Raw genomic sequence first — 18,542 nt, 5'->3', positions numbered from 1 at the left:
CTGAAAGGAAGGAGCTGTTTTAACAATGCCACCAGTAATCACAAAAGTTTCCTTTTGGCATAAATCTTTGTAATAGCTGCTTGCCTACAATTCTGTCCAACCATACTTCTATATTTCTATATATACTTCTGGCCCTCTATCCAACTCTACCTGTCCCACCCCACCACCCCCCCTCCCCGCCTCTTCCCCCCTTAAACCAGCTTATATCTTACCTCTTTTCTATTTTCCCTTCGTTCTGATGAAGAGTCATTTGGACTCGAAATGTTAACTGTGTTCCTCTCCGCAGAAGCTGTCAGATCAGCTGAGCTTTTCCAGGTATTTTTCTATTTGTTTCAAACTTCTATATTTCATGGCATTGAGATAAAAAGACTCACCGTGAGACTTAATGAGAGTTTAATGGACTTGACTCAAATGCTTTTGTTATTTCAGTGTAGGAACCTGTTTAAAGTAGTGGTGAAAGGACCTTGTCCCAAGTTAAATTCTCACCGGGTTGTAATTTCCCTATTGTTATGAAAGCAATGTACTTATCACTGTTGTAACTGTAAAATCAATAAACATCTACATCACAAGGATAATCAAGCGTTTTACTCACTCATTTGCTGCAAGATGGGTGCACCTTTAACAGTAATCTACTTCTGTGAGCTACCATCCAAATTGTTAGCTCAGTCAGGAGCAGAGAAACTAGTGCAGTGTACATCGAAGTACCTACCTGGTCTCACTGCCATTTTATTGGCTGCACAAATGACTTTGCTAAGGTCAGAGTTGAAATATATATGAAAAAATGTCCATGAAGGCACCTTGTGTAATGGGGTCCATCAGACTGTTGATGTTGAATGTAACCAAGCTGAAAAATTTAGATTTCCAAGCTGGTGCATCCGGGATTCATTGTTCAATCTGCGGTCACTCATTCTGACCAAATAAAGGTCTCGTCAGTTTGAATGGCCTTACTGCAAAAAAAAATTAGATGATAATCTGGTTATATTGAAGAACTAAGGATAAGTGTGATTGAGAGAATATTTTGAGGTTCCCCAATAGCTAAGTTTTTAAATGCACAACCCAGTTCAGAACTGAGATTCAGGTCACGGGGTCCTCATGTTTGATTCACAGTTTATACCATGTTAGTTGATGTCAGTCTGATTAGCAATAGACACATTACACCAGGACTCAGTGCTCCTGGGCAAAGGAAGGGAAGAAAATCAGAAGAATCCCTTTCTCTTGATTGTGATTCATTGATGCTGGAAAATGCTAATGTATACCTTAATATCAGGGAGGGTTGCGTTTAGTGACCATGCCTTCCACCTTACAAACCCTGTCTGGGCTCATGATGGCTATGGGCAAGGTATTTTAGATTACTCATAGAATCGTATCCCAGCACAAGCCAGCTTCTGGAAAAAGGGGAAAAACAGGAGGGGAATAAAATGATTTAAAAAAAACAACACTTTGAATTGGAAGAATGGAAAACAATAAATGGAGAGGATTATTAGAGAAGCTCCTACTAGAAACTGCAGAGGAAAGCGAGCCCTGTGAGATGTGGAGAAATGAACAGAGGGACCGTGTTTAGGCAGCTCAATTTATTTACATTTGATAGTAGAGAATGCCTTAAGTTTTGGGAAATCTGTGTTGTGTCCACTGGTATCACAGCACAATTAGTCACAAACCTTTCTGAATTACCAAATGGGTCAGACTCCTGAGACCTCTGTCTAGTTATTATCATGTCTCAGCATCACAAGTTGTACAAAATAACAGTCCAAAACAATTGGGCACTCTCAACAAAAAAAAAATCGCTTTAGATTCTAGGGCTCACTTTTGAAGTACTTTTAACTAAGAACAATTACATGAAGACATAAAGAAATTGGTACATGTACTGATGAACATGTACATGTTGGAATGAGTGACCGAAGATTGATTGCTGGATCCCCTTAGTTAATATCAATCATATTAAGAGCCACCTCTCTTATTGTCTTTACAGTAATGTGATAACAGGAGTTACATTTTAGAATCATAGAAAGTTTATAGCACAGGAAGAGGCCACTCGGCCCATCGTGTCTGCGCCGGCCGAAATACAAGCCACCCGGCCTCATCCCACTTTCCAGCATTTGGTCCCTAGTCCTGCAGGTTACAGCACTTGAGGTGCATCTCCAGATACCTCTTAAATGAGTTGAGGGTTTCACCTCTACTGGCCATTCAGGCAGTGAATTTCAGACCCCTCTGGGTGAAAAAGGTTTTCCTCATCTCCCCTTTAATCCTTCTACCAATTATCTTAAATCCACGCCCCTTCTCTGCTATGTAAATAGGCCCTTCCCACCCACTGTGCCCAGGCCCCCTCATCATTTTCTTCTCTAGCTATAGATTTAAGTTAGATCAAATTATATGATGCTTTCCACATTTTACTCAGCTGAAGCAGACTGACTGCTGTCTCCATAGCCAGTTTTTAATACAAAATGATACAATACCTTCTAAGGACAAGATAAAGACATTCTGTTAGTTAAGACCAGAAGGGGCCAGGCAGCTGATCCTCCAGGTTTCCAAGTGTCAGCTGTAATCACAATAATAAGATACTAGATTTCAATTTAGTTTTAGAGCAGGTAGTGGGCTGGTGGTATGGGTCTGGTATAAAATTGCCAATTCTTTTGGTTACAGCTAACATTGGTGAAGGCAGGATAAAAAGCCAACATTGAGAAAAGTAAATATACCCACCCTGGAAGCGAAGAAGTTATGACTTAGCCTAGAGACACTTTCTCACCAGAAAGGCAATTCCAGTCTTGGATGTGTTACGAAAGCCTCACTTACCTCGTCAGAGAGCAGGTGGTCGGGAACTCCAAGCCTTCGGCATTTCCATACATACGCAGGCCGGTAGTGGGCTACACATGCACAAATCTGCATCTTTAAGTTCTTTGGATGAGGACCGGCCCAGCACGCCTGTGCATGAAGAAGAACGGGGTGAAAACCTGTATTCAGGTGACTGGGGGCAGAGCTCCATCGACAACAAGCGTCCCAGGCAGGGGACAGGGAGAGATCCCAGAGAGGGGACAGGGAAAGGAAGATGTCCCAGTGAAGTTAAAAAATAGGAAAAGGGCCGTGTTTAGCAAAACTTTAAGCAAAGAGGGGTCTGGAGAAGCGTTGGCATTTGAAGAGGGCTCGGGGAAGACCTGGTAATTGAAGAGGGCTTGGGAGGAGCCCTGAAGATCCAAGAAGGCAGCTGAAAGTTGGTGACTCCATGCTGTGGGTTGTTGGGGCAAAGATAATCCTTTGGAGCTCTTGCGTTCTGCTCGGCACAGCCATAGATCTGAAATTGTGCTGGTGAGTTGGTGCTTGAGTATATACTCGGGAATCCAGGTGAAAGGAATCTCAGGAGACAAGACTGAAACCCTGCGAGGTGGGCCATTGTTGATGCTGTCCAAATTGGAGCAACCTTTGGAGAGAGTTCCAAGGTTAGATCTTTGAAAAAAGCAAAATACTGCGGATGCTGGAAATGTGAAACAAAAACAAAAATTGCTGGAAAATCTCAGCAGGTCTGACAGCATCTGTGGAGAGAAAGACAGAGTTAATGTTTCGAGTCCGTATGACTCTTCTTCAGAACTAAAGAGAAGTAAAAATGTAGCGAAATATATACTGTCTAAGGACAGGTAAAGCTGGGTAGAGGGCCAGTGATAGGTGGAGGCAAAGGAGAGATTGCAAAAGATGTCATAAACAAAAGGTTGAAGGGTTGTTGATGGTGGTGATACTGGCTAAAGGAGGTGCTAATGGTGACATTAAGTGTAGAAAGCAGGATGAGCCAGTGACAGATGGCCCTAGTGGGGGTGGGGTGGGGGGACGGTGTGGGAGAAAAGATCGAAATAGGCTAAAAGGTGGGGATAAAGCAATGAATGGAAATAAATTTAAAAAATAATAGAAATAGGTGGGAAAATATATATATAAAAATTTTAAAATAAATATTTGAAAAAAGGGGATCAAACAGGGGTCAGGATGGAGGAGAGCGTTCATGGTCTGAAGCTGTTGAACTCAATGTTAAGTCCGGAAGGCTGTAAAGTGCCTAGTCGAAAGATGAGGTGCTGCTCCTCCAGTTTGTGTTGAGCTTCACAGGAACATTGCAGCAGGCCAAGGACGGACATGTGGGAACAAGAGCAGGGTGGAGTGTTGAAATGGCAAGCAACAGGGTGGTCTGGGTTATGCTTTGATCTTTGAAGGTTGACACTTGAATCCCTCGAGTGAAAGGCAGAGTTTCTAAGTGTGTTGTGGAGAAATCTGTGGACTTTGCTTTGGTCACATTGATATTAATTGTGCAGAGTGGTGTGTTCAAGTGCGGTTTGCCTGTTAATTCACATGTACCTCACATTAACCCTGAATTTAGAGTATAAGATATTGTAAATTGTTTTATCTTTCTGACCTTGTAATGTTTATTTTTATTTGTTCAAAAGCTGTAGAAACTTGTGGTTTTATTCACTCAGCAAGCGTCTCGAATCGCAATCTTTGTCTACTTTAAACAAACCATTATTGGTCCTTAACTGGATCGTACCAAGATTCTAGCCAAGGACCATAACAGATGAGATTAAGTCACATAATTTAAAAAAAAATGCAGCGAGTGCAAGATTGAAATTATGGCCAGAATATTGCCGTTGGCGTGTGGGCGCTGGTCCGGCACGTAAAATGACGTGAGATGACATCGGGCATGCATCCCAACGTTATCATGCGTCATTTCGACCTTTTGTTCGGCGGATGTGCGCCGGAGGCGGCTGTGCACCCACCGAACTGTCAACGGCCTGTTAAGGCCATTAAAAAAGTAATTAATCCTATTAACAATGCTGCCCATCCAACCTTAGGTTGGCGGGAGGCAGGTGAAGAGCCCAAGCAGCCTTCGCGTTTTTCAGGTAAACTCATCCAGGGGCGGGATGAGGTTTCCTGAAAGTCTAATAAAATAATTAAATAAGCTTTGCTCAATGTAAACATGTCACATGAGGGGACATGTTTAAATAATTTTTCCATTCATTTATACAAAACTTTCATTTTCAACTTAATCCCCTTGAGGCAGCTCTGTGCCTCAGGGAGATTGTTGATACCCCGACTCTCCCTCCTCCCCCTGGCCGCACAGGGAGCGCTCAGTGCTACTGGCCGCGTGTTACACTAGGTGGGCCTTAATCGGCCTGCCCACCTAAAATGGTGCATTGCAGCCGATCGCCCAACACAGGTAAGTTGCAGCCCTACGTTTACCATTGGAATAACTGATCTTGGGAAAAGGATGATGCAAGGCACTCCGACAATCTGCAGAGCTCAGAGCCAGCACCTACATTACAAATCAAATAGAAGCAGCTCAAATTGTTCTGCAGCAGACACTGATTATAAAACAGCAGTTCATCCAAAATACAAAAACCTTTCTCCCACCTAGCCACCCCTCCCCAAGTTTATTTGAAGCAGCTTCGGATTCTTATTATATATACTAGGATGTTTTATCCAATTGGTTATGCTTGGTATGTGGACTGCATTGCAAGAAATCCATTACATTAGATTTTAGGTCAGTTAATATTCCTTTTAATTATAGAATTAGGTTCTGCACCCACCAGTACACAGTTTAAGGTTAGGCCCCGGTGGTGTTGATTAGACGCTCATGTAATTTCTCCACATTTGTACTGGAATAATAGTCAGTCAGTCATGTACTGAGGGCTGCTTGTGCCTGTGCAGTTTACAGAAGCCCACGTTAACATTTGCAGCAGCATTGTGAGGCTTTTACAGAACTTTAATTTTGCATTTGTTTCGTCCTACACTGCCTCCTGATGCCAATCAGTTAGGTGCCTGGGACAGTTGTGCATGGGCACTTGGCTCAGACTGTGTCCACTGGTGTATGTGCGGTTTCTCCACCACTGATATAATTGGTGTGTATCTGTCAACCGCTGCAAGCACTGGTTTGTGCCTGTGAGAGTGATGAAGTCGCTCATTCGGCCGGTGCAGCCTATACACTTCTGGCCCACTTCCTTCACTACCACAAGCCAGCCTTTGTGCGCTATGTCCAATGGGCAGAGGTGATGATCAGTTGGTCAGTTACTTCAGGATGCCAAAATAACACCCCATCTCACTACATGCGCAGCAATCTCGATATCTTTCACACCACAATCAGATGTTGGAAAATTCTGATGAAGAAAATTATATAAATCAGCACAAGCAAACATGTTTGCAGTCTGGGTAATAAAGTGCAGCCAAGTATAAGCAGAGTTTACTGACTGCCATTTAGGTTGTTCTTACTGGGGCTAACACTTAATAATTGAGAGAATTCCATAAATCTGCTGCAGCTTTCTACAAATCAGTTGTACTTTAGTAATCAGCTCCTCAGTCACTGGTTTTGGTGTCACAGGCAGTTAATGCTCTGACTTTCTGCAAAGTGATTTGGTACAGCCATTATTTTATTTTCTAACCTCCACCGCATTTGGACAGCGGGTTTCTCCCTTTTTTTTTGGAAGACAGCCAACATTGTAATGAAATGGACTGCACCCAAGTGCAATAGATTCACACCTATAACTACCTGGCAATGACCACTGGTTAGAGTCTTGTCTAGAACTTTAAAGGACCAGATCAACATGTGTGCCCTCTGCTGCAAGAACTGGATCCTACATGTACCATTTAGCTGGCACTCTAGTGGTAGCAAGCTGACTGCTCATCTTCCTCCATCTAGTCCCAAGTAATGCAATGCTGTTCAACGCAGAAGGCAGGTGGGCTGCAGTGGAAAACAGGATCAACCTCATTGAAGAGATGGTGCCGAATCATAACACAAGAGGGCAAAGAGCTGGGCTTTGCAAACAGACAGGAATACATAGGAGGATGCGCGTACCCTCACTTGCATATATCTAACAGAAGCCCAACATCACGTGGGGAGTGGGCTGGCATTCAGCACAGCCAGAGAGCACTCACCTACAAATGGCCTCTTAAGGAGCTTAAATGGAATGGAATTACATTTTCAGAATTCTTTCTGATGAGCCTGCATAGCCTTGTGCATGTCAGTGCACAACTGTCAGATTTGCCACGGGGCCCTGAATAAATTTTGTTGGAGATGGTTTCGAAAGGAATCTGTGCAGCCAGCTAGCACTGGCACGACTGCTGGTCCTTAACTTGTTGTGCAAGGCTGCTGCCTCTCTTGCTTAACCACATGGTCTTGAGGAGCAACCCACTCAACTCAGCAAGGCAATGGAAAGCTCCCGGTGTGGTGGCTGCCTGCAAGCCAGATAGTGCCTTTAATTGGGAGCTGGGCCTGTCTCTGGGCCATTTGAATTTGAAGATTGCATTGCGAGCCTGTTGCAGCTCGGGCACGGGTTCAGGACCTGGAATTCATCGGGCTGTTGGGTTCCTGACCCCCAGTTGAAAACCCAACCCATGGCCTATGCAAATTAGTTGCTGTCAGCCAAGGTAAGTGGATGTGGAACCTGAACAAGAGCAGGAATGTCTGCATGTGACTCCATTCTCACTCCTGTGGTCCAACAAGCTGCTGACAATCAGAGATAATGGCCAAAAGTGAGTAATGACCACTTGGAGTGTTGCTGCAGAGCGTTGTCCAGAAAGTGGTAGAAGGAGGACAGAGGCAATATTTTCATACAAATACTGTAGAAACATATTGATTTGATTTTCATTATCAAGACCTTCAGCCTGAGCTGAAGTATTTTTGACTTGGGTTCAAAGACTCTTCAGAGATTTGAGATGGAAAACAGCTAAAGAATCCAGTTTGGGAGAATTAAGTCAATTCTTATTAATTTAACTTTATGCTTGTTCTAAACTGGACATTCCATTAAATTTAGTAATTTATACTTGGTTATTTAGCTTAACATTAGCCGTTAGGACAAGTAATCAATAGACTGCTACATTGTGTGAGAGAATCTGTTTTAAATTGGAGTTTGCTTTTGCTTGACTTGATTACCTTAAAAGGAAGAGTTCTGTACTGTACAAACTTATTGGGTAGATAGTGCCACCAAGTGGATACAAAGAACATTAGTAGTTGCAGCTCCCAGGTATGTGTATGTCAATACAGTATGTTTGCATTGGGTGGTATTAAGCCAGACAGACTAAAAGGCTCCAGTTTTGATTCATGGGCAACAGTATGGTCCCTACAGCTAGCCAAATCGCCCCTTAGTCTGGGAGGAGGTGAAAAGAATTGCAGTCTGGGTTCCCATCCTGGTTGATATCCAACTTCCTGTGCTGGAACAATGCTCATGAGCTGAAGAGGGCCCAGGATGCCCTCTACAGCTTCATTGTGCACCTTGATGACATCCTTGTCAGCACACGTGGATCCTTAACTCTTAATGAAATTCAGTGTCTTCAGGAGACTCCCCTACTAACAACTTGCACTTATCTGGTGCCTTTGAAAATTGAAGTTTATGAGTAAAAGCAAGAGGGGTGATGGGCAAATGAGTCTTGGTACAAGACTGTTTAGGTAATTCCAGGTAATTCTGTTTTTGAGTCTTGGTACAAGTTCATCTGTGAACAGAGTAGCAGTTTACTCAGAGAAGTAAGTACTGTTCAAGTTTTGATATTCGTGAAATATCCTGTTGTAATGCTTGGGAGGCATCTGACTTTTCATCTCAAATCCAAAAGACTTATCATTCACGATTATTAAATGATAAAAATATAATGTCTTAAGGGATATTCAATGCAAATCAGAAATATAAAGAGTGAGGCATCAAAACAGGTTACATTCTGACATAACTGTAAAGTTCACCTTCTTGTTAGCTCTACGAGGTGCTAAATATTTTAAACAGTGGTGCAAGACTTCATTAGGGGGCAGGTTTCTTGTAGTGTGATCCCAATTCTGACATTCCCCTTCATTAAGTGGGAGTGGAAAAAGTCAATACTGGGCATCAACCAACGAGCCAGCAGCAGCTGCCTTTTCTTTGTTTTCTGCTTTAAGATCTCCTGCATGGTTTCAATAAGCAGACAAAATCTACAGAGAACTGTAACAGCATGAAAATGAACAAAATTTCATGAGTTTGTAAAAAAAGAATGAGCTGTGGGATATAGAACAAACCTCCAATCAAAGCTTGTACCTGGCTTTGAATCCAGCTTATACAAATATGAAAAAACTTCTTTTATTTGATGACTGTCGAGAGTTTCAGTTCAGTTCCTGGGAGTCTTACACACTTCACTCACAAAGATAGGACTAAAAGATAAAACACAATTCTACAATTTAGTTGTGTTTCATATTGAAAAATTTATTACAGACTGTTAATCAGATATACTAAATATAATAAAAATTGAAGTGCAGGGTGTAGATAAAGTGAAATGACTGAAGGCACTATGACTTTAAAATAAAAATCTGAAATTCTCAGCTTTTGAAAAAACATACCACCCCATTTACACATTCCTGCACTCAACATAACACTGTTTAGAAATGTCAACATTACTCTTAGATTCCCCTCTCTTGCCTGCTTTCCATTTTAATCCTCTCTGTTAATCTCTTTAACAAGTAGAGATGAGTGGGTATGGCCCACTCCTGCAGCTGGGATCAGAGCAGACCAGGCTCAGCTTCTACTTACACTGAAGTGACAGGGGTAGCTTCCATTTGGCTGATGTCTCCCCCCCCCACCTCCTTTTGCTTCCTTTCTCCCAATTGCATGACACCTATCTGAGAATAGCAACATAGTCATGAGGAGGGGATGAGCAGGGAGAGCAGACAGACTGCTTTGGGTACAAATCTCCTTGGGCTAGAATTCACACCAGCCCCTCATTGCTCAGAAATATTGAACACAAAAATAACTCCATTTTACTTTTTTTTTTCTGACAGCTGGTCGCAAACTAACATAGTATTAACAAATGGATCTTATTCACAAAAACTTCAAAATAATCTAATTACATATTTGAAAACTCAGATAGCAGAGTATGAATTTCTAGTAGCCTCAGTTATTACACACCTATATACCAATTTTGTTTTGCAGTCATTGGTTATTATGATGGTAAATCTACCATAAGACATGTCTAGCACTTTATTGAGCCGATAAAGCTGCTCTTGTAACAATTCCTTGCGGACCCTGCGATTTACTTCTTTCTCCAGACATGTGTTCTAGGCGCTCAGTGTAGAATCCATTAAAATCTAACCTGCAATAGACAAACACAGAAGTACTTAAATAAATAAAATTATCCATTCAGATAAGAAAGAAAAAGAATACACTCTGGACATGCAAGCATGATTATGAGAAATTTTTCAGTCCCATATAAAATTACATTCTGCGTGGTGCGTGGTCATGTTGAAGCATCTTTTACATTAGTATGGAGTAACTGGATCAAAGTGACATTAACACTGCAATGATGTGCTAATACTGGACTTGCAGCCTGGAGTTTCAAGGGTTCAAAATCCCAAATTACCTATCACTGTTGGCAGCAAGCTTATTCAGTTTTAATTCTGCCACTAGATGGAACACTGTGCTTTGGCAGGGTATATGTTTGGAAAGCAAATTGCTGGTCTCGTTACAATAGTCTCTTTTATGTCAGTATTTTGATGTACCGCCTAGTTATAAATAAGGAGATTCCTGCAGAGCATATAATGCCTTCCTTCTACCCAATAAAAAAGACTGCATGCTAGCAAACACACCCGTGAGGAAAATAGGAAGGAAAGCTGGGCGATTTAAAGGGCAATTTTCAAAATGATTAAATCGAAGATGTGCTTCACTAATTTCTTTTTCAAGCCTCCAGAATACACGTTGATCACTTTGAAGAGCCAACATGGTTTTCCCAAATTACCAACTCTGGCTTCTCAATCACTGGTTTCACTGCAGATATTAAACCAGTATCTACCACATGCTCAGTTGCTGGGAATTTCCTCGGGGGTTCTCCAGATTGGCCAGAGCAATTCCAGTGGAAACTGGATAAACCTCGTAAACCTGCCATTCTTCTGACAAAGTTATGAAGCTAACCAAGAATGCCCCCTAAGGAAATATCCAGTGTGTGTCTTCAGATGCTAAAGAGCCTTGTGTTTTCAAAAGGTTTCTCTTTAATTCACTAGCATCTTTTATTGTGAAATATAATTACAATTTATCCACTCTAACATGATTTACAAGTGAACAATATGATTCTGAAAGCAGAACAGGTTGAGTTATACCCAAACAGCTCTTCTCCGATTCCATTAAAACTGGTCTTGTCCAAAAGGGAGCTTTTAGGTGACATTAATTTTGGTTATCTCCAGTGGGCATCATCAGAGCTGAAGGACATCAGGAAAAGACAACAAAGCTGTGCACAAAAATGTTTAAAATGCTGCTTACATCTCACACCGGAGGAAATAATGTATTGACCTATAGCCTTGCAAGAGTTCTGACACCTGTCTGAGACACATAAATGGAGGGCAAAGGATTTAGCAATCAGAGAAGTGATTAGGGGCAAAAAAACCAAAACATTATTTCCCAAAGAGTTGCGAGGATGTGAATTCTCTGACACAATCATTGTTGAAGCACTGGCCACAAATTCATTTAAAAGGGAATTACATCTTGGCTTAAAATGATTATGAAAAAGAATGAGGTGGTGAGAATGGGGCTGGGATTAGACTGGGTAGCTTACATGCTGCAAAATACCAGGAAGAATGACCAGTTTCTGTGCTGTCACTTTCTACGATTCCATCAATTCCAAAGAGAAAGGAGGAATTATGATGGTCACAAAATAAAAATCTAAATAACATGGTTAATCAGAAAAAACACAAATCAAACATTGGCTTGAGACACCAAATGGTCCTCATCACTTAATAAGACTGACTGTAACTCTTGTCTCCTCTATACAGAATAAATCAAACCAAAAATAGATTCAACACCAACAGTACTATAAGTTTTAAATGCTGTATATGGAAAGGATACCAAACCATTAACCTACCTGTATATTATATTGATCATACTGTGCTCGCAGTCATTTGTACTTGAAATGCTTAATCTGTCCAGCAGGTCAAGCAGATTAGAAGAGAAATTGTTGTCAAACGTGTTAATTGTACTCTCGAACCCAGATGTCGAATGCAATGCATCGGCATGCTCTGCTACAAACTGAAAACATCCCAGCATTAGAAACCTGTCTGAACAACACTTAAACTTACAATGAAACATTCCTTTTTTGATTTCTAAGTCAGGTATGAAGAAATTGACTACAAACAATTTAAGAGAAATTTAAAACTACAGAATTATATGTTTTAAAATTCAATGTTGGATCATAAAAACCATATCTAATTTTTGCTTCCAATGTCTGCAGCAAGCACTCCCACTCCCTGAGTGTGTACTCAGCCCTAGTCTTACAAGGGCACATCTACTTGCATCAGTGTGAATATTTCTATTTTCTACACCAGCCATCCAGTAACATTGCCAACTTATAAAAAATTGCTGGTGGTTTGTACCGATAAACAAAGAGAACTGTGGTTGCCAAATTAATTTGACAAAGAACAATTTCATTCCAGATGGGATGGATTTAAACTGCAGCTCCCAAGGACAAAGGGGCTGTGTTCTTTTGAAACACTGCAATAAACTACAAGAAGCTGAATTTTACAAGTTTACTCTATTTTCAATGCAAACTATTTGTTGTCATTATATAGCCAAGAATAAAAAGGTATCAGACAGAATATTTGCCTTTTTGGTGAGCCTTTTCTTTTCAGTCTCTTCAGTTCGTTCTGACTGAGTTGGCGGACCCTTCATTGTACCATGTTCCAGTGTCAAACGCATCATCTCACTATCAATCTTTATGCTTTGAGTAAACCTCTGATAATATAACAAAATAAATTTAAAGCTATAGTACTTCAGATAATCCTAAATAAACCAAAAGTACATGATGAGGTAACAGAAATAGGCAACAATTCTGTTCCCATAAACAGTTTGTATTTAACTCGGGTCCTAAGCAAAGCTAAATGAACAAATCCTGGACTATGGGTTCTGGACTTGCCACTATTTCAAATTGTGTAATTTAATTAGGAACTGAAACAAAATGGAGCTGTGGAACATGTTCCCACTTATGAAAAGACAATTGCTGAGGCTCGATTCTGATTTCTGATTCTGCACTTTTAACTCAATGATTAAGGCATGTGACACGTGTATTTAATATTTGATCCATTTTAGTGTAGTTAGAATTGTGAAAAGAAACTAATTACATTTGATCACTAATTACAAATGATGCCGTGAACTGGATCCATGGATATGGAAAAGATCAGGTGGAAGCAAGTTAGGAGGAAAGTGACATTTTTTCTTTGTTGTTTAATTTCTTGTTTAGGTCAATGTTTTCTTTCTAACTACAGCACCCCATTTGTCCAAATTCCTACAGAGAAAGGTTCATTGGATGACTTGATATGATTTTTTTTAAGGAATTGGTTATTGTTAAATCTTGTATTTCACGGAAAATCATAGAGAAACATACCATTCAGCCAATCAGGTCTGTGTTAGTGTTTTCGCTCCAGGAGAAATCCTGCATTAAGTAGCCCTTCATTTAGCTAGGATGTCCTGAGGCCATGAAGTACTTTTGAAAGGTAGGTCACTATTGTAATGTAGGAAACATGGCAGCCAATCTGTGCACAGCAAACGGCAGTGCGATAATGGCTAGATAATTGGTTTTGGTGATATTGGTTGAAAGAAAAGCATTGGCTAGGATACTGAATAGAAGTCCCCTGCTCCTCTTTGAAATAGTGTAACAGAGTAGGGTCTCGTTTTAATATCTCACCCGAAAGGTGGCACCTCTGGCAGTATTACCTCAGAAGCTTAGAATTTTCTTTTCTCCAAAATTGAAAAAAATTAAGACAGGACTCTATTCAGCTGGTTGAAGAATGTTGATAAGTAATATTTTGCACTAAAGCACCTTATTTCATTTGGTATAATTTACACTTTAATTTAGGATGGATCAAATGGGCTCTTCAAAAGAAATCCAGTAATTGAAGGGTGAAAGTTTGTAACCCTCTTCCTTGATGTATATAGGATATTTCAAAATCTCCAAAATGTATCTCCTCCACCCATTTTCAAATAGGAGATAAAGCTGCAGCAGCTGTGTAACCTTTAATCTGATGATATAAAAATATGCACAATTCCATTAGGCAAGGGCTAGACAGGTAATGTGCACATTTCTACCCTATAATACTGAAGCAGAATTAGAGCCACACTGTTACTGCAGGTGAACTAAATATTTGTAATCATCCTCGTTAGATGGTTCGTTTTTGGCATAAAAACTGAGATTTGAATTCAACCAAGTGTTGGCACTTGTGCCGAATATCAAGGATCAGGGAATGTGAACAGCAGAAGAGGTGTTGCAAATGCACATTAATTTAAATCCATCAGTTTTAACCCTTTCATTTTTAAACCTCCTTGTTAGATTTCAAAAGCACAATACCTAGAAAAGCAGACATTCTTGGAAGTTTGTACAATGGATATTGTGCATTAAAATTCAGTGGTCATTTGGAACTACAGACTATTTCCATACTTAATAGTCCTTTGAATAAATCACAAATTGGATATGTTTTATTCATGTAGTTTAAATTCTACAACGGTTCTCAGAAGTGTTAACAGGGAGGTAGTACTATTTCAGTAGTTTACCCAGTACTTGAGCAATAACCATCAGGAAGTCCTAGATTTGATATCCAGTGATAATTTAGCTGTTGTCAGCTGGGACAAATGGTGCAGACACTACAATTTGCCTTAGTGCCTCCAGGGAATGAAAATCTGGGCACTACCCCTACTCCAGAACATTTGAAGCTCCCTCTTGAAATGAACTTGTTAGAGCATCGGGGGAAAAAAAAGAGTATAGGGTTTGGCTATGATATGTCCTGTGGCGTATCATCATCCACAAACACGCACTGTAATTACTGACTATGAGTTCCCCAAACCACCCAATAAGGAATCAACAACTTCCAAAACACAATGGGGGGAAAACGGGCAAGGGAAGCAAGGGAAGATGTGACAAGTGAGAGAGATAGGAGGAACAAAACGCAAGGTTATAACTGATGGCTGCAAGAGTCACAAATAAAAACTTAGCCACCCTTTGAGGTGCAGCACATATATTGACCTACCATCAAACCTAGGGGTTCTCCTGGACTAATATCCAATATTAGATCCCACCATTGGGTTTATCTATATATAAGTTACAAAATTAGAAAGCTGAATTTCTTTACATTTTCACCAGTACTGATTTACTGAGAGGCAACAAATAAATCATACCCCATTTATTTTTACTCCAATCCATTTGCAAATGGTGAACACACATGAACATTAAATAACTACTTTATGAAAAGTAACTGAACTCTTTTCTTTCTTCCTCTCCACACCTTGTATTTACTTCCTCCCATCCCAGTACAAAATGGTCTAGCTCGGAAGTATGTAAGGTGACTGGCTTCCAATCCTCTATATCCAACCCACTTGCAAGCACTTGTTTGAAATTAGATGTGGGGTGGCAATTGCCAGTTTGCTCCTTACTCCTACCGTGAAATGGGGAAGCACGAATGGGGAGTACTGAATCTCAACTCTAAAAGGTAGGTTTAAATGGAGAGAGAGTGCAAAACGGAGGTACAGAGGGATCCAAGTATCCTGGTACGGGAATCGCAAAGGTTGGTATGCAGATACAGCAAGCAATCAGGAAGGCAAATGGAATGTTGTTGTTTATTGCAAACGGAATGGAATATAGAAGTAGGGATAAAAGCAAAATACTGTGGATGCTGGAAATCTGAAATAAAAAACAGAAAATGCTAGAAAAACTCAGGAGGTTTGGCAGCATCTGCGGAGAGAGGAACAGAGTTAAGGCTTTATGTCTATGTGACTTTTCTTCAGAGCTCTGCATTAGTACTCCAGTGCTCCACAGCCAACTGAAAGCGAAGCCTGTCAATCAGGCTGACTTCTGGGTAGGGAACCTATCAAAACAAACTAAGATCACTGTGCAGTTAAAACTCCACAGCAAGCAGGGAAATTCAAACTACCAGGTTTCTTGACAAAAACTTAACCACTCCCACCTGTGCAGACCACCCCTGGTTTCAGCTTAAAGCAAAACATCACTGGTATTGGCAGTAACAAGCAGGTTAGTGGATTTGTCCCTTGATCAGTATTAATGAAGATGTGGATTATAAATAAAGATAAAAGGACTAAAAACCCAAATACATAAAAAACTAAAATAAAAATGGGCTTACCTGCATACAGTTGGTAAACATGACGCACACTGACATAAGTTTTGAGAAGATCTTCAGCAGCACCGTATTGGTCAACATACAGTCCTTCATACAGTTGTCCAGAAAACTGGTATGATAGCTCAAAACCTCATCAATGTTGGATGCCTAACGAAGTACCAAACAATTACACAAATTATGAAAAGTTTTGGATCATCCCAGGAAACTTCACACACAAACTTTAGTTAAATAGTATGCAACTGGATTATGATTAGAGATGGTGGGGATGTGTTGAATGTCATTCATAATTTAAACCTGCAAAAACTGTTGCTCTGGGTATAAGCAGTCTCACTGAGAGAAACTGAATTGAACGGGTAACATCATACACTCCTAAATTTTGTTTAATAGATTAACCAAAGACCTTCCTTGGGTGATTCTCATGATCGTGATGAACAACTTGCAGAAACCTCTAATTGGCCATGTGATGGGTTTTCTAATGATCTTCTATTGAAGTTAGTGTCCATTCAGGTGAACTACTAATATTTGTTCTGATAGGCCTGAATTCCACCCCTTCCCACCCCCTAACTATACAGCTCTGTTTCTATCAGTGCTAATTTTTATTCAGCTCCTGACCAAAAAAGTAGATTCATGGATCATTCTCATTTCCAGCCTATCATGGCAAGCATGACTTTGCTTCTGAGTGGCCTGACTTTCATACATCTTCTGGGTAGAATCAAGAGGGAGGGCGCAGCAGAAATTAGGATTAATGCTGGGGAGTCAGGTGTGAGAGAGCAATGAATAACATTTAAAAATTCAGGCACTGGGAGGGAGAAAGCAACAGTGTCCATTTGAGACAGGAACCACTCTGATCTAGTGTGCTGCCCGCATACTCTGATGAATTGATGAGCAACACTACAAAATACAAATGGCTGCAACATAGTGGAAGGCGGCCAGGAGTCATTCTGCACTGGATTTCAAGGAGGGCAACTTTCCCAATTTCACCCTCAAACGTACCAAGGTTTTGAATAAAGCTTCCAGCATCAAATCATTTGCCTCATCAGAACTCATCAAGTATAGTTAAAAAAGTTTAATATTTGAAAGAGAATTAAATGCATTACTGGTAATGGATCACTGCATGAGAGCCAGTTTCTTACTTAGCATTCATATGTTTAATCCACGGACAATATGATTGTTTATCCTTTTCATATGCGTTTATAAGCATCTGCATCTCCGAGGAGCATATGTAAGCAGCAGAAAGCAATTCTCTTAGATTGATCGTTTTTGGTTCTAAAGCTAGCACAATTTCAAAATCCATTTCCAGAGGAATGGTCACATCAATGACTACACTTGATCCTGAATTGATGGAAGCCAGTCAGAAGCCTGAGATGCAACTGCAAGCTGATCTCAGTTCCAGGAATTCACACTGTCAGAAGACATTTACACTATAGGTTGGGCACCTCTCTGGTTGTTGATGTTGCTCTCTGGGCATGTGCATATGCTAACAATTTTAATGCTCAGTAGAGAGACCTGAGAGGTAGATGCACATAAATCATTGAAGGCGGCAGGGCAGGTTGAGAAAGTGGCCTAAAAGGTATATGGGATCCTGGGTTTTGAGAGGCATCGAGTACAAGAGCAAGAAAATTATGATGAATCTTTATAAAACTTTGGTTCAGCCCTCAACTGGAGTTTTGCGCCCATTCTGGGCACCACACTTCAGGAAAAATGTGAAGGTTTTAGGAAGGATGCAGAAAAGATTTATAAGAATATCTCCAGGGATGAAGGGCTAAAGCTAGGGTTGTTCTCCTTAAAGAAGTTTGAAAGGGGATGCGAAGTGTTCAAAATTAAAAAAAAATCTAAAAAAAATAGGTTGAGAAAAACTGTTCACGTTGGCAGAAGGGTCAAGGACTAGATGACAATTATTTGTAATTGGCAAAAGAATCAAAAGCAAGGAAAAATGTTTTTTTTTTTAAAGCAGCAGGTGGTTAGGATCTGGAATGCACTGCTGGAGTGTGTGGTGGGGGCAGATTCAATTGTGGCTTTCAAAAGGGAATTGGATAAGCACCTGAAGAGAAAAATTCCGCATGGCTGCAGGGAAACAGTGGGGCAGTCGGAGCAGCTGAGTTATTCTTGCAGACAGCTGGCATGTATGTGACAGGCCGAATGGCTTCATGCTGTGCTGCAACCATTCTATGATTTTATTCTATGCTTCTAGGGCAAATAACATTTTTAAATCCTACTATAGGTGTGAACAGAACAAGAAATATCCTGTATTTCTGGGCACCAAAAGCCAATTTCCTTCCTTCAATCTATCATGTAAAATATCCTCCCTAGGCACAGCACAAGCACAGCTGTCATTTTAAGTCATGCTTTGTGTGAGCAAATGAAAAGCTGGGTTCAAGTCACCAATTAAGATAGGCCAAACTTACATGCCTTAAGTTACAAAATAGAATCTATGGTTCTATGCCACAATCTGGGCAGAAGTCAT

The 18,542-nt window shown here is 40.6% G+C and overlaps 1 protein-coding gene across 2 annotated transcripts in view; it reads right to left on the bottom strand.

Moving 5' to 3' along the window:
• Window positions 1-9,161: 9,161 nt before the first annotated feature.
• tubgcp2 (tubulin, gamma complex associated protein 2) overlaps window positions 9,162-18,542 on the bottom strand; it is a 39,522-nt gene continuing 30,141 nt past the window's right edge. For both annotated transcript variants that reach the window (XM_041176528.1, XM_041176527.1), the window contains exons 15-18: window positions 16,082-16,225; window positions 12,561-12,689; window positions 11,824-11,987; window positions 9,162-10,065 (exon numbers count right to left, since the gene is read on the bottom strand). In XM_041176528.1, coding sequence (XP_041032462.1) covers window positions 9,954-10,065; window positions 11,824-11,987; window positions 12,561-12,689; window positions 16,082-16,225 — 549 coding nt within the window. In that variant the 3' untranslated portion in view covers window positions 9,162-9,953. The remainder of the gene's footprint in view (window positions 10,066-11,823; window positions 11,988-12,560; window positions 12,690-16,081; window positions 16,226-18,542) is intronic.

The sequence above is a fragment of the Carcharodon carcharias genome, chromosome 28, assembly GCF_017639515.1.
Source record: "Carcharodon carcharias isolate sCarCar2 chromosome 28, sCarCar2.pri, whole genome shotgun sequence".
NCBI lineage: Eukaryota > Metazoa > Chordata > Chondrichthyes > Lamniformes > Lamnidae > Carcharodon > Carcharodon carcharias.
This window is presented reverse-complemented; position numbering and strand designations above follow the sequence as displayed.